This window comes from Marmota monax, unplaced genomic scaffold, assembly GCF_021218885.2.
Source record: "Marmota monax isolate L192 unplaced genomic scaffold, Marmota_monax_Labrador192_F-V1.1 WCK01_AAM20220418_F8-fsc00002, whole genome shotgun sequence".
NCBI lineage: Eukaryota > Metazoa > Chordata > Mammalia > Rodentia > Sciuridae > Marmota > Marmota monax.
Window position 1 is genome coordinate 38,531,744 of NW_026693571.1, and position 13,858 is coordinate 38,545,601.

At 32.3% G+C, this 13,858-nt stretch overlaps 1 protein-coding gene across 10 annotated transcripts in view; it reads left to right on the forward strand.

Annotated features, from left to right (window-relative positions):
* Positions 1-13,858, forward strand: part of Fbxw7 (F-box and WD repeat domain containing 7) — a 185,734-nt gene that overhangs the window by 118,949 nt on the left and 52,927 nt on the right. Inside the window, exon 2 of one of the 10 annotated variants that reach the window (XM_046458934.2) lies at positions 6,848-7,025. The exons of the other annotated variants lie outside the window; for them this stretch is intronic. Within the exon in view, the coding sequence (XP_046314890.1) occupies positions 6,848-7,025 (178 nt within the window). The remainder of the gene's footprint in view (positions 1-6,847; positions 7,026-13,858) is intronic. 10 annotated transcript variants of the gene reach the window in all.

The following is a 13,858-nucleotide window of genomic DNA, read 5'->3' on the forward strand; positions in this document are numbered from 1 at the left end:
AGTTTTTATAGGAAAAATCCTTATGATGTGTTGACTGTCAGTTTGTTGAGCTTCCTCAATGATAGCTTAGTTTTGTTTAATTTTGTTAAAGCTCTACCACAAAATCACCTGTATTACTTACTTTTAACTAACTGATAAACCTTAAAAGAGGTACTATTCTTATTTATGACTTACTGACCTGTAATAGTCTTCAGAAGTTTTACAGGGGATTATATATTAATAAGTAATATTTATTTATTTGTATCAGGGATTGAACCCAAGGGCACTTAACCACAAGCCACATTCCCAGCACACTCCCTTCCCTGAGCCTTTAAAATATTTTTAGTTGAAGATGGACACAATACCTTTGTTTTATTAATTTTTTATTTATTTTTGTGTGTGGTACTGAGGTTTGAACCCAGTGTCTCATACATGTGAGGCAGGCACTCTACCACTGAGCTACAACTCCAGCCTTCCCAGAACCTTTTTAAAATTTTTTTTTTTTTTTTAAACTTTCAGACAGTGTGTCACCAAATTGCTTATGGCCTCACAAATTTGCTTTGAACTTGTGATGACTGCTGCCTCATCTTCCAGAGCCAGTGGGATTTGAGGCATGGGCTACCATGCGAGGCAATAAGTAGTATTTATTTTAACTGTAAGGTTGATGAACTAATTTTTGTTTAACTCATTCATAAAAGTAACTTAAATGTGGAACCTTAAAAAACTGATAGTTTTTATCTTACACTTAAATTTTGAGAATTGTAGAAAATAAAGTTGCTCAGACCACTTATTCCATCATCACAAGAGGTTTTTGCATGTCTAAAATACCTTTAATTACTATGTCATTTTTGTCATAGTTGACTTAAAGATATAACTATAATAATCATCAGCTAAATTCTTGGTGAGCAGCTGTGTAAGGCCAATTTAACAGCTGGGGTAACCCAAGGCAGACTGTAAGAGTTAAAGTTAATCATGAGGTGAATTATGTTATAGTCATTGAGGACTTCATACAAGGCATGTCTGAAATACTTATAAAATTTAATCTGATAGTTGAATTTTTGTTTTATCTGAAATATTTCTTTAAATGTCTAATGAAAGAATGGGGGAAAGTATCATTTTAGAGTTAACATCTACAACTAGGGACATAGCTCAGTTGGTAGAGTGCTTGCCTTGCATGCACAAGGCCCTGGGTTTAATCCCCAGTACCACAGAACACACACACACACACACACACACACACACACACACACAATTAAAGTTCTTATACACAAATATAGGAATAAAATCTGAAGCTTGCTTACTTAAAAGATCAAATATACTTTTGTCACTGTTTAGATTACTGTGGTAAGTGGGAGAGAAAATAAAAATATGCAAATTACTATAATAACGTGGAATCAGAAAAAGTCTGCTGTTTTTGATAATTGCAAGGTGCTAGGAAAGATTAAAAACTGATTCAGCACAAAAAAATAATCTTAGTCTGTATCTCTAAATAATTGAGTATATTTGTTCTCTATTAAAAGAATATTGATTCTGGTTTATTTTCATTTAGTAGTGATGTAATTTTTAGCATCTGACATATCCTCTTTCTATGAAAGTAGGTCTTGTTGCTTCAATTCACAGAATCAATGAGGAACATCGAGTATTATGGGACTTATGTTAATACTCTCCCTGTCAAAGGTTTTGAGGTGAGACTCTGAAAACTCTTGATATAAAATCATTTGTTCCTAGAACTGGAGTGATGGTGCCGCTGTGTTTCTAGCTACTCTCTGGCTGAGTGGGGAGAATGGCTTGTGGCCCAGCAGTTTGAGCCATGTCTGGGCTACGTAGCAAAACCCTGGCTCAAACAAAAATAAAACAAATATCATTTGTGCTTGTAGGTAAACATATGTCTTCCAAGTGATTTGTTTTAGCTGATTCAAGAAGAATTTCTGGAAAATGGAAAAATGTTTTTGCATCCCTCATGCTGTGGCCTTTGGTCAAGAGTAGTTGAATCCTAATCTTCTGTGTAATACTACTGAATGAAAGAAAAATAAAATGTGGAAGTCTAGAGTAAATTGCCATTAATGGCATTTTTTGTTGTTGTTAATAGAAGATTGGAAGCTGGGTGTGGTGACGCATGCCTGTAATCCCAGCAGCTCAGGAGGCTGAGGCAAAAGTATTGTGAGTTCAAAGCCATCCTTAGCAACTATGAGGTACTAAGCAACACAGTGAGACCCTATCTCCAAATAAAATACAAAAAAGGGCTGAGGATGTGACTCAGTGGCAGGGTGCTCCTGAGTTTAATCCCCGGGACCCCCCCCCCCCAAAGAAAGAAAATTGGAGTACATGAATCTGTGATCTGAATACCATACTAGTGATATTTTGTTATATGTAACATTTGTATATAATGGTTTCTGCCAATGCAAACTTAGAAGAAAGAAAATCAGAATGTGATAAGTAGGCAAAATAAATCACCTTATTCAGAGACCTTTTCTGAACCACAAGCTTTCTAGTTTTAAACTCTTCTTGGATGGTATTGTTAAGCTGGCATCTTAAAATGCCAAGACATCACAGTTAAGATATTATAGCTTCATTTTTAAGGTGAAATTATTGAAGGAATTAATGGAAGATTTCTGAAAGTGATAGATATTGTTTTAAAATATTATACTCCACAGTTATTTTGGGTGGATTTTAGAATTCCTGCTTTCCTTCCTAGTTACTTTAGAAATTGATTTGTAATTTACAAAGCTCCATGTGATCCCCCCCACCACCACATCAGGAATTGAATGTAGGTGCACTTAACCACTGAACCACATCCCCAGCCCTTCTATTTTTATTTTTTATTTTAAGACAGGGTCTTGTTAAGTTTCTTGGGTCCTCACTAAATTGCTGAGGATGACTTTGAACTTGCAATCCTCCTACCTCAGCCTCCCAAGTTGCTGGGATTATGTATGTACCACCATGCCCAGCTCTATGTGACTTTTGATCCCAATAATAGTAGTAGTGATCATGATGAAGCATTTACTAGAAGTGAGCCATTATTCTGTATGTCTGCATAAACTCATTTAATACTTGCATCTGGTCATGAGGTAGATACTGTGTAGGTGAAATTGAGGCACAAAGGGATTAAAAGTCATCCCTGATAGAGCCAGGGTATACACTAATGCAGTTTGGCTTCAAAGTTCATGCTCCCACCTGCTATTGTAGCTTTAATTCTTGTAGTATCATCTGGAGGTAAAGCAGAAGTTAGTAGTGGTTGTTATAATTAAAAGTATCAAATATTTTTAAAAGTAGAATTGAGACCAAGACTGTCTTGTCTTAGACCCACAGGAGTAGCTCCAATGTAAAGTATTAGGGGGCTCTCATCTATATTGTGTATGATTTCCTTTATTGATAGAGTCTTCTTTTATATTCAAATCCTCAAATTTGTATAAATTTTTCAAAATACACTCTACCATCCTATATAACTAAAAAGAACAAATAAAAGATAAAATAAAAAAAGACACTGTTAGACATATAATTCCATTTGATGATAATTTGCTGCAGTTGCAGTACCCCTTACTATCCAGTTGAGGGCAGCTATTTACCAATTAAAAAAAAAAAAAGTTGAATTAGAATGTCTTTACTTTGTGCTTACCAGAACTTGATATCTAGTATAAGTCTTTGTTTTCACTCCTGCTTTGTTTCCATTATCACCATAATAGTTTCTTGAAAAGGGGAAGTCAAGTTTTACTTCATAGTAATTTTTACCCTTAAGACACTGGGGAGTGAAAACCATTGAGGTTAGTTTTAATTTTCCCTAAGTTCTTTTCAGTCCCCAAACTTTTTTTCTTCCTTAGGATTAGGCTCCAAAAATATTAGAGATCTGGCTTATCTTCGAAGTATCTGCGTGTAAATACATATGACTTTGAAGTTCTTTGAGACATTTAAAAAATAATAGTAAAAATTTATAATTTTCAGTTTGCTATCTTCAACCCATTAAGTGAAAGATAGGTCAGAGCTGATCTGTTTTTATTAGTTTTTCTATGCAAATAAATATTAAAGTTATGGAATGTAGTGACATATTTTTTTCTGTGTTCACTTTTCACATAGTTTATATCTGTGATTCAGAAAAAGGAATTTAGGGAAGAGGTTAATGAACTTATGTAAAAGATTATAATTGATAGATTTTTTTTTAGAATAAATCTCAGTTTACATAAAACTCTATTGTAATACTAACAAAGCAGATGGTGATAGGAACTTGGAGGAGGATTATTCCTTGGGAGCTACTTTTTTTTTTTTTTTAACAAAGGGGATTTTTAAATGAGAGACAAGATATGACTGAAGGTTATATTATATAAGTGAAAAAATTTATAGGTCTTAGGAAATAAAGTGAACTTCAGAGGAGATGCTGAAATTAGAATGAGCCTATTCTGAGAGGTAGTAATAGCCTGGTGGGGCTATAGACTTATGTATCTTGAATATCAGTCTTATTTTCCCCCCTACTTTATCAAGTTATAGATTTCCAGTACCCTAATACTATCTCTTCTCTCTCCCAACCCTGGACCTCTATTGAGATTTTTATTGTGTGATGATTATATTATTAGTCATTTACTTTTTAAATTTTAAGATATTTTTTAGTTGTGGTTAAATACCTATAATATATAATTTAATATCTTAGCCATGTTAAAATATATAGTTCAGTGTCATTAAGTTCATTCATAGTGTTGTATGACTATTACCACTTTTCATCTCCAGAAATTTCTCATTTCCTCCACTGAAATTCTGTACCACTTACAGTGTCCCATGTTCCACTCCCCCCTGGCCCCGGCAACCACCCTCTACTTTCTATGTGTGATTACACTATTCTAAGAACCTTGTGCAAGTGAAATCATGCAATATGCATCCTTTTTTTGACTTACTTTACTTAGTATAATGTCTTCAAGGTTCATCTATACTATAACATGTTTAGAATTTCCTTCTTTTTAAAAACTAAATATGTATTTCATTTTATGTATATACTGTACTTTGTTTATCCATTCATCAGTTGATGTTTGGAGAGGTGGCTTTTGGTTTTTGTGAATAATGCTGCTATAAGTAAGGATGTGCAGATATCTGTTCAAGTCCATGTTTTAAATTCTTTGGGGTATATGTCCAGAAATGGAGATGTATCAACTCTGCCAGTGACTTTGCATTTTCAACTACGTTTTGAATTGTGATATAAGAGAAAGGTCTTCTATAAAAGCATGGCATCAGGTTAGGACTGGGACTATTTCTTGTGTATGAATATCTCCCCAGAAGCCCACTTTATATTCACTAAGATGGATCTCTCCAAAGGAAAGAAAGAAATCACCCTTTTCTTCCAATCTCCTTTGTAATTCTTTCCCTATCACATTCTAACTTCCCATAATAAAGTTCTATTAAAAGAGAAGGAGAGATAAGTGAGATGACTGGCTATTGGAAGAAGAAAATAGAAGGAGAGAACAAACTAGTTCACTGAAAATTGTGAATAGATAGTTCACATATTGTCTACTACCTATTAGGACTATCTATTCTTACATTGAGCTTTTTCCATATCTTTATAACAGTGTAGTTCATAGGCTTGAATATAGAAGGAAGTATAATATTAATTACCACATAAGTGGTTAATTTAGGAAATTATTTGAGGTAATATGGAAACAATTAATTTGGGGTCACTTGAGGAGTTGTCTTCTCGAAACTTTGTCCTAGTCATTGGGGAGCTATTGAAAGTTCTTGAGGAATAGATTTTTCTTTTAATACCACATTTCTGTATTTTAGGAAGATTTACCTGTCCATGTTGTATTGCAGAAATTAGGCACTATGGATTTTCAATGAATTAGCTACTTACTATCCATTTTACTGTAGAGTCATGTACTGCATGGTATTTCGCCTCCTATATGAAGGTAAACCGTAACATCTTATCACTTAGTGACATTACAGCTGTCTTAGTTTGTGTTAGTACACTCTGTGATGTTCACCCAATGACAGGATCTCCTAACAGCACATTTCACATCACATATATATCCCTATTGTCAATGGCATATGATTGTGATTACTGGCCATCATAGGTTACTTTATAAATAAATAATCTTTTAATATATCTTTAATAAACCACAAGACTATTTTTCTTTCAAGTAAAATCATTGAGTTTTCAAATCATAGAAATTGAACTAAGATTGACCAAATTCTGTAGGAAGATCAATCTGAAGCATTATTAATAGTTAGAGCTAGAGTGCTAGTTAGTCTATGTGAGTATAAGATAAAGAGTGGTATGTAGAAAAAGAACATGCTCAAGATGAACACTTGGAAATAGTGCTCATTGCAGTATATCAAAAATAGAACACGCTTATGTGTTATATGTATATTTTTTAGCATGCATAAACCCCTCCTTAAATTTGAAACACAATACAAAGCATTCCTGAAGTATTAATGCTGATATTTGGATAAGGAAGACTTGATAAGATATCTAAGAGAGGATACAGTGTGGGGTTTGTTTTGTTTCATTGTTTTTATAAAGAAAATAACTACTTAAATTCTCTAGGAACCACCTAGCTAGTTGGAGAAACATTAAAAGGGGTTCCACAGCACAGCTCTGCTTTTGGTCGTATTCAAGTTACTGACTTTGTATGGGAGGTTCACCAGCTGTTTGACTGGCAGGAGCAGGAGCTTTCACTTCAGTAGTTTATAATTCCTGGCTATTCTAGGATAGTTTGCACTTCACCAAGCCTCAGACAGGTCAGGACATTTGGTAGGAGAAGGTTGAAAGACAAAAGCAGCAGGCCTTGGGTTCTCAGCCTTTTAAAACTACTATTAAATATATATATCTATATATATATATATTTTAATTTGGTGGTTAGAGTTTTTAGTAATGTGCCTGTATTACATGTAGAGAGTATTCATCAACCAAGAAGAGTTTTAAAATGTCAAAACCGGGAAAAGCTACTCTAAACCATGGCTTGGTTCCTGTTGATCTTAAAAGTGCAAAAGAGCCTCTGCCACATCAAACTGTGATGAAGATCTTTAGCATTAGCATCATTGCCCAAGGCCTCCCTTTCTGTCGAAGACGGGTAAGTCTTACATGTTTGAAAAATATGAATGTGTATTTAAATGATATACTTCTGCTTCCTTTTTGAAGAAATGCTTCAAATTGCAATTGATATTTATAACTAAAACTAACAGTGTATTGTATATCCAGTGAAAACATATATAAATGATAGTTTTACAAGTCTGATATAGAACCTAAAAGGCATGATTACCTAATCCACCTTTTTGGTTTTTCCACCATTTATTTTTTATTTAAGTTTTATCCTGTAAACTTACTTGAAATTGGTAAATGTGAAAAGTTTTGAAAGATGTTAGCAAATATTAAAACCCTCAAATTTATGGCTTTTATTTTGTATGAAAAGCAAAAATCTGGTGCTACTCTTTTTATACCTGGGAAAAATTTAGTATTTAAATAGCTCAATTAAAGAGCATTCCAGGTCCTTAAGTTTATTTGGCCCTTTAAGATGGATTATTTTTAAATTGCTGTTTTTTAAGTTAAAAGTAACATTTTAGAGACATTACTTTTTGCTGTTATGTGAAAAAAATATCATGCCATTGCATAGCAGTTATGATACAGTATACATACAGACCACACTGAACCAACAAACATGTATACTCAAGTTATGATCTAGTGTATGTTTTTCAGGACAAATTTCTCTCCCCAACCAAGCTTTGAAATATTAGAATTTGTTTGTGTTTTCCGAGTTAGTTGGTATTCAGTTATTTACTAGACATTTGCTAGCTTTCAGTTAGATTTCAGTTATTTACTAGGTCTAAATATTTTAGATCTAAAATAGGTCTGTGGTCCTTAAAAATATTAAACCAACATACACAAAAAACATGTCTGGAATTAAATGAGTGTGTGTGAGATCAATGCTGTTAGTATCCTGGCCTCCCACCCCCACCCCCAATACCTGTTTTTAAATACTAAAGGGGAAACAGACTTAAACAAGTAGAATAATCCATAATAATAATAATAAATAAGGAAAACAATATTTTTCCTCCTTATAAAGAGGCACTTCTACGTAGCGTGACTTAAATAACCTTTGTAAAAATACATTTTCTAATTAGCTTAGTTCCTTTTGAGTGGCTTCTATTTCTATTCCAAAGAAGTGGCAGCCATGTTGGAAAACATTTTGAGTCAAGTTATAATATAATATAATTTAAACATTGAAAAAGGAATATGAATATCCTTTCACCTTTCGTTTCTTTTCTTATTTACTGTGTCTTCAGAAAGTACTGCTTTTAAAATTTTGTGGTCTTTTACCTTGTCAGTTTTATAGCTTTTGCTGAATGAGGTCACTGCTCTGATTTAAGCATTTTATACATAGGCCTCTGATAATTTTAATGTCATTAATAAACTAATTATTTTTTAATACTTCTGTAAAAGAAAATACCATACAAATAAATTTAAAATTTGAGCAATTGTTAAGATATTAACAGTCAATTTTGTTCTGTTTTGTGGAATATTTCTAATACAGTTAAGTACAATATATGGGAAAATTATTATGTTTACTTTTGTCTTCTACCTCTGTTTTCTCCCTCTATCTTCTACCTCTTTTTTCTTTACATGTAATAGATACTACGTGTAAAGGGCAAAGGAGGAGATTCTATAAGACAAATTAATAGAGGCCCACAAGGCTTTCTCTGAAGGTTTCCTAGATTCATTATTCAATTTGGCTTTTCTTGGTTACTGTGTTACATTAAATTATACCTTGCTGTTGTAATAACAGCATAGAACTAAATATGAAAATGAAATTCCTACTAGAAAATTTCTTAAAGGTTTTAAAAGTTATTTAAAAAGCTAAGTTAACATGTTCAGTATTTGCCTGCCTGCCAATAGTTTACTATTGCATAACTCATTGACACTACTAGAAGTATTAGAGGGAGTATGAAACTATATCCTCACTCCTTTTTACAACTGGTTAGTTTAGTTAGCTTTAAGTTGATTTACATCCTATTTGTTACATAATTTACTAACTTTCCCCTGTTAAAGTTTATGATATGCATTTTTTAAAGTATTTTTCTAGATCAAAGCTTTAAAAAAGACTTTTTATGTGATACGTAATTAATCTTATTTGTGTTTAATATGTTATCTAGCTTTTGCTTTAGATATATTTAGCTTCTTTGAAGCAGATGGCTATTTATGATAGCCTATATTTCGCAACCTACTTTTTTTCTTAGAAGTAGTGAGTTGAATGAAATGTATAGTTACTACCTATAAAGCTGTATGTAGGGGCTGGGACGATAACTCAGCGGTAGAGTGCTGTGTGAGTGCTTGCCTAGCACATGTGAGGCCCTGGGTTTGATCCTCAGCACCACATACAAATGAATAAATAGAATAAAGATATTAAAAAAAAAAATCCTTCCTTAAAAAAAAAAAAAAAGCTGTATGTAGTCTTGATCTAATTTGAAAAGCATAATATTATCCCTCTATCCATCATAGAGGTGAGGGATAATATTAAGATGGTAATACTATATTTCTTAAATATTAACTGCTGAATCAGTTAATATTTGCATGGCCCATTAATATTTTATGTGCACATGCAAATAATAGTTGGGAAATTTGGAAAATTTTTAAAATTAATAGTCATAACTACAATTCAACCTCTTCAATGTTTTTAGGAATTTTGTTTACTTTGACTATTAAGTATAATATTAATACTGCTAGTTTAATTTATTATTATATATTTTTTTGGCTCTCTTCTGAAATATATAAGCATTGGTTTAAATACTACCAATAAAAAATAAATAGCAATCTAGCTATTAATCAGTTAATCTTAAAATATTTTTAGTGTTGAGGTCCTCATAATTTATATTTGCTAAGATTTAATATAATACCAGATAGAGTACTTGTTTAAAAGTTAAGTCTTGCTGCTGTTTTTACTATCAGAAAAAGATGGGATTGAAACTTCCAACTTAAAAAAAAACCTGATTGTCCTTTAGGGGGAAGAAAAGCTTTATAATAATTAGTTATTTAACTTAAAAAAATTAATTGAAAAGTTATTTTATTTTTCCTTTGAAATTGTTACACCTTTAAAGATGGTAATACTATATTTCTTAAATCCTAAGGTACATTATTTTTCACATTTGAAACTTGCTGAAATAAGGATGCATCTTGTTGGAACTTTATAGTTTCTTTTCTAAAAATATTTTTTTAGTTGTAGACAGACACAATTATTTAATTTTATGTGGTGCTGAGAATCGAACCCAGTGCTTCATGCATGCAAGGTAAATGCTGTATCACTGAACCACAACCCCCAGCCCATACATAGCTTTTGTATATGTGTGTGTGTGGTTCTGGGGACTGAACCCAAGGCCTTGTGCATGCAAGGCAAGCATTGTACCAACTGCGCTATCTCCCCAACCCCTCCTTGGAACTTTGTAGTTTCTAGCTTTTTTTTTCTTTGTAGTATAGAGAATTAATGATACATTTTATAATTAATATTATGTTGGTAGAAAAATCACTTAATGCTTAAATCTTGTTTTTTTTCACTCATTTTGTTTTATTTTGAAGCACTTTTAAAGCTTTTAGAATATTCTTTTAGATATTCTTCAGTGTTAGTGTTTTGGTAGAGAGTTCCGCATGACATTCAATTATTGATTTATGTAGGACTTTTTAACACACTTTATTGACAATATTTGGTTGTAGGCAGATAATGTTTTTAGAGTGCCTCATATATTTTTGGGGTTTAGGTAGCATGGGCATCAGCAGCATGGAAAACTAAGTAAATTGGGGTAGACCTCTGGTGGGAAAGAAAGAGTATGGGTGTGGAACAAGGACTTGTGTATTTGAAATCCAGGAACTCAGGTAGCAGTGAAGTATATAACTGGAATTTCTGGTAGTTTAAAACAGTTTTGTAGTGATTATTTTCTATATCAAGCTCTATTCTCAAATACTATATTTAAAATACTTTTCCTTTAAAATAAAATTTAGAGTATTGGTGATTTCAGAAATTGTTAATAGCATTCCTGTGTATTGCCATCATTCGAGGATAGCTTAAACTTGTCCAGACTTTTTTGCAGAGGGCCAGTATACATTTTAGGCTTTGTGGACAATGTAGACTCTTGCAACCACATAGCTCAAGTAGCTGTAGATTGTGGGCATGACTGTGTTTGAATGAAACTTTACTTACAGAAATACTGAAAATAGGTTTTTTACTGTTATATCAGTACTCCAGTAAATCTTGGGCCTTTTGCTTATGCATAAGTTTCTGCTTCTAGCAAATTTTTAGAATAGGATAGGTGGAGCTTTTAAGCCATTCGTTCCTTTAATCTTAATCCCCTTCTCAGATTCTTTGGTAGTGATGTGGTAAAGAATTTTATGTGTGTGTGTTTAATCACTGGAATCGTAACATGGTACTTTTTATTATTTCTCTTTTAAATGTTTAGTATTTGTTTAATAATTCTATAAATGGTTGCCGTCATTTCAAAAGAACCTACTATGTATTCTAGGCATCCCTTCCTTATAAAATGTACTCATTTGATTTTTTTCTTTTTGGTACTGGGGATTAAACCCAGGGGCACTTAACCACTAAGCCATATCCCCAGCCCTTTTTACATTTTTATTTTGAGACATGCTAAGTTGCTTAGGGCCTCAGCAAGTTGCTGAGGCTGGCTTTGAACTTGACAATGCTCCTGTCTCAGCCTCTTGAGCCACTGGGATTAGAGGGGTGCCCTGCTGGGCTTGGCCTCATTTGATTCTTAAATGCTTTCAATGTTAGTTAAGTACTGTTACCTAAAGTATTCTCTCAGTAGATGAGAAAACTGAAGTTTAAACAAGCTAACTCTCCCAATTTTCCTGGTAAATAGTAAAAGTGGTATTTAACCTCAGGACTGACTAATACTGCAGGTACTAGCCATTCTTTCTGTTGTTTTGTGGCCTGTTTACATTTTTTTCTTATTAATTCAACACTTTTCTACTACTAATATATTATTTTGGAGGGGAGATCTATGAACCAAGCACTGTTATATTATTTCTTTGAGAAAATACATTCTAAGTTTCAAACAATGGACCTACAAATAATTTTTGATCACACAATCCATTTATAAATTTAGAATTTTCATGTAACTTTTTGAAGATATTTCTTTTAAAAAGTTGTCCTAGCTATTATGTAACAATTTTAGCAAATTAGATACATTCAGACCTTATGCTTGCATATTCTCTTTTTGTAAGCTGAGGGATGATATCTTAGGGCTTGTGTTTGGCAGAAAACAACTTGAGAACAGGGTGTCTGACATATTATCCTCAAACTGCATCACAGTACCTACCATTCTCTTCATTTTTTTCAGTTAGTACTTTTGACAATAATGACAAAAACAACATAGCACCTGTCTTAGTGATACTATGTTGGGTTAGATAGAGGTTTTTCTTCATTGTTGAGTATCGATAATAGATAAGTCCATGTACAAAATTTTAATTTTCTCATTGAGACATAATTAATTTATTATTTTATATGAATAGTCGTCTGTATGTAATTTTAATCTGTTGTGATCCTTTAGTAGACTACTGACCAATCCTTTAGAACTTTTCAGCAAAGGTCTGCTAGAATTGTTAAACAACTGTATTGATTTGTTTCAGAAAGTAATGTTTCTAATTCTTTATCTTATAATAAAATTTTTATGTATATGAAGATTCTCTGTCTTCCCCCAAAAAATGAACCTTCATAAGCTCTATTGGTCAAAGAAAATTTAGAAGTTATTATCCTCCCAAATGGATATATAGAGTGACTTTTTGCCTTCAGTATTTAATTTTTTTTTTACTTCTCTATAAAAATAGGACATTATCAACATATAAAACTAAAAAATATTTTCTTTACAGTTTTCTAAATGACTAGTAATTTCACTGCTAGGAAATAACCACAATGGTAGTTTTAAATATTTTAATTATTTTTAAATAAAATTGGCACTTACATCTATCTTTAATATACTACTAGTGTTTTCCCATGGCTGTAGGTAAAAGTATAAAATATGTCATATGAATGTACCTTAAATTTCCTGGTGTTGTTGATTTGGATAGTGAGCTGCTTTGAACATTTTTGCACTAAATCTTTAGTAATATAACTATGCACAGATTTCTAAAAGTGGAATTATTTGGTCAAGTGATGGGAATTTCTTTAGATTCCTGATAAATATTGCTAAATTATTTTCCAGAAAAATTATGCCAATTTAAAAAAAAAGAACATGAGGGCCTTCTAATGTTATTAAAACACAAATCATATTTTAAGCAAATTGATTCCTACCATGGCAAAGTTTTGTGGACTTCACTTGGTGAATTCTGTATCGTTGAATTTCCCTATTTATTGTAGGTTTTCCATCAAATTAATTGTCTTCATTTTGAGAAAATAACTGTTACTGTTTACTTAAGTCTTTATGAGGAAGATATGTAAGTAGATCAAAAAAATATCTGTTGTGATTTTGGTTTTTATTCTTATGGAAAATTATATTTGCCTTAGACTTGTCACTTGTATTATTTTCAACTATAATTTTCTTCTGTTACGGTTTTAAAGCAGAGATTTATGTATTTTTATCTAAATAAAATGACCCCCATGTATGATTTTATAATTGATTATTGATTCTACATATCATTTTTACCTGTTAGTCTTCTTATACCTTGTCTCAGTTTTTGTCACATTATTGATTATACTTTTACATTTCTGAATTTTAGTGAGATAAGTTTACAGTGTAAACAACAGCCTCTCCCAGAGTATATTGCTATTAATAATCTCAACTATAAGAGTACTTCTCATGCTAGCAGGAGCAGCTGCCAGAAATACTTGCCTCTTTCGTATTTAGCACTATTACTTAGTCTGACATTTCTGTCATAGCTTTGTCAATTAGCTGCAGTCCAGGTTAA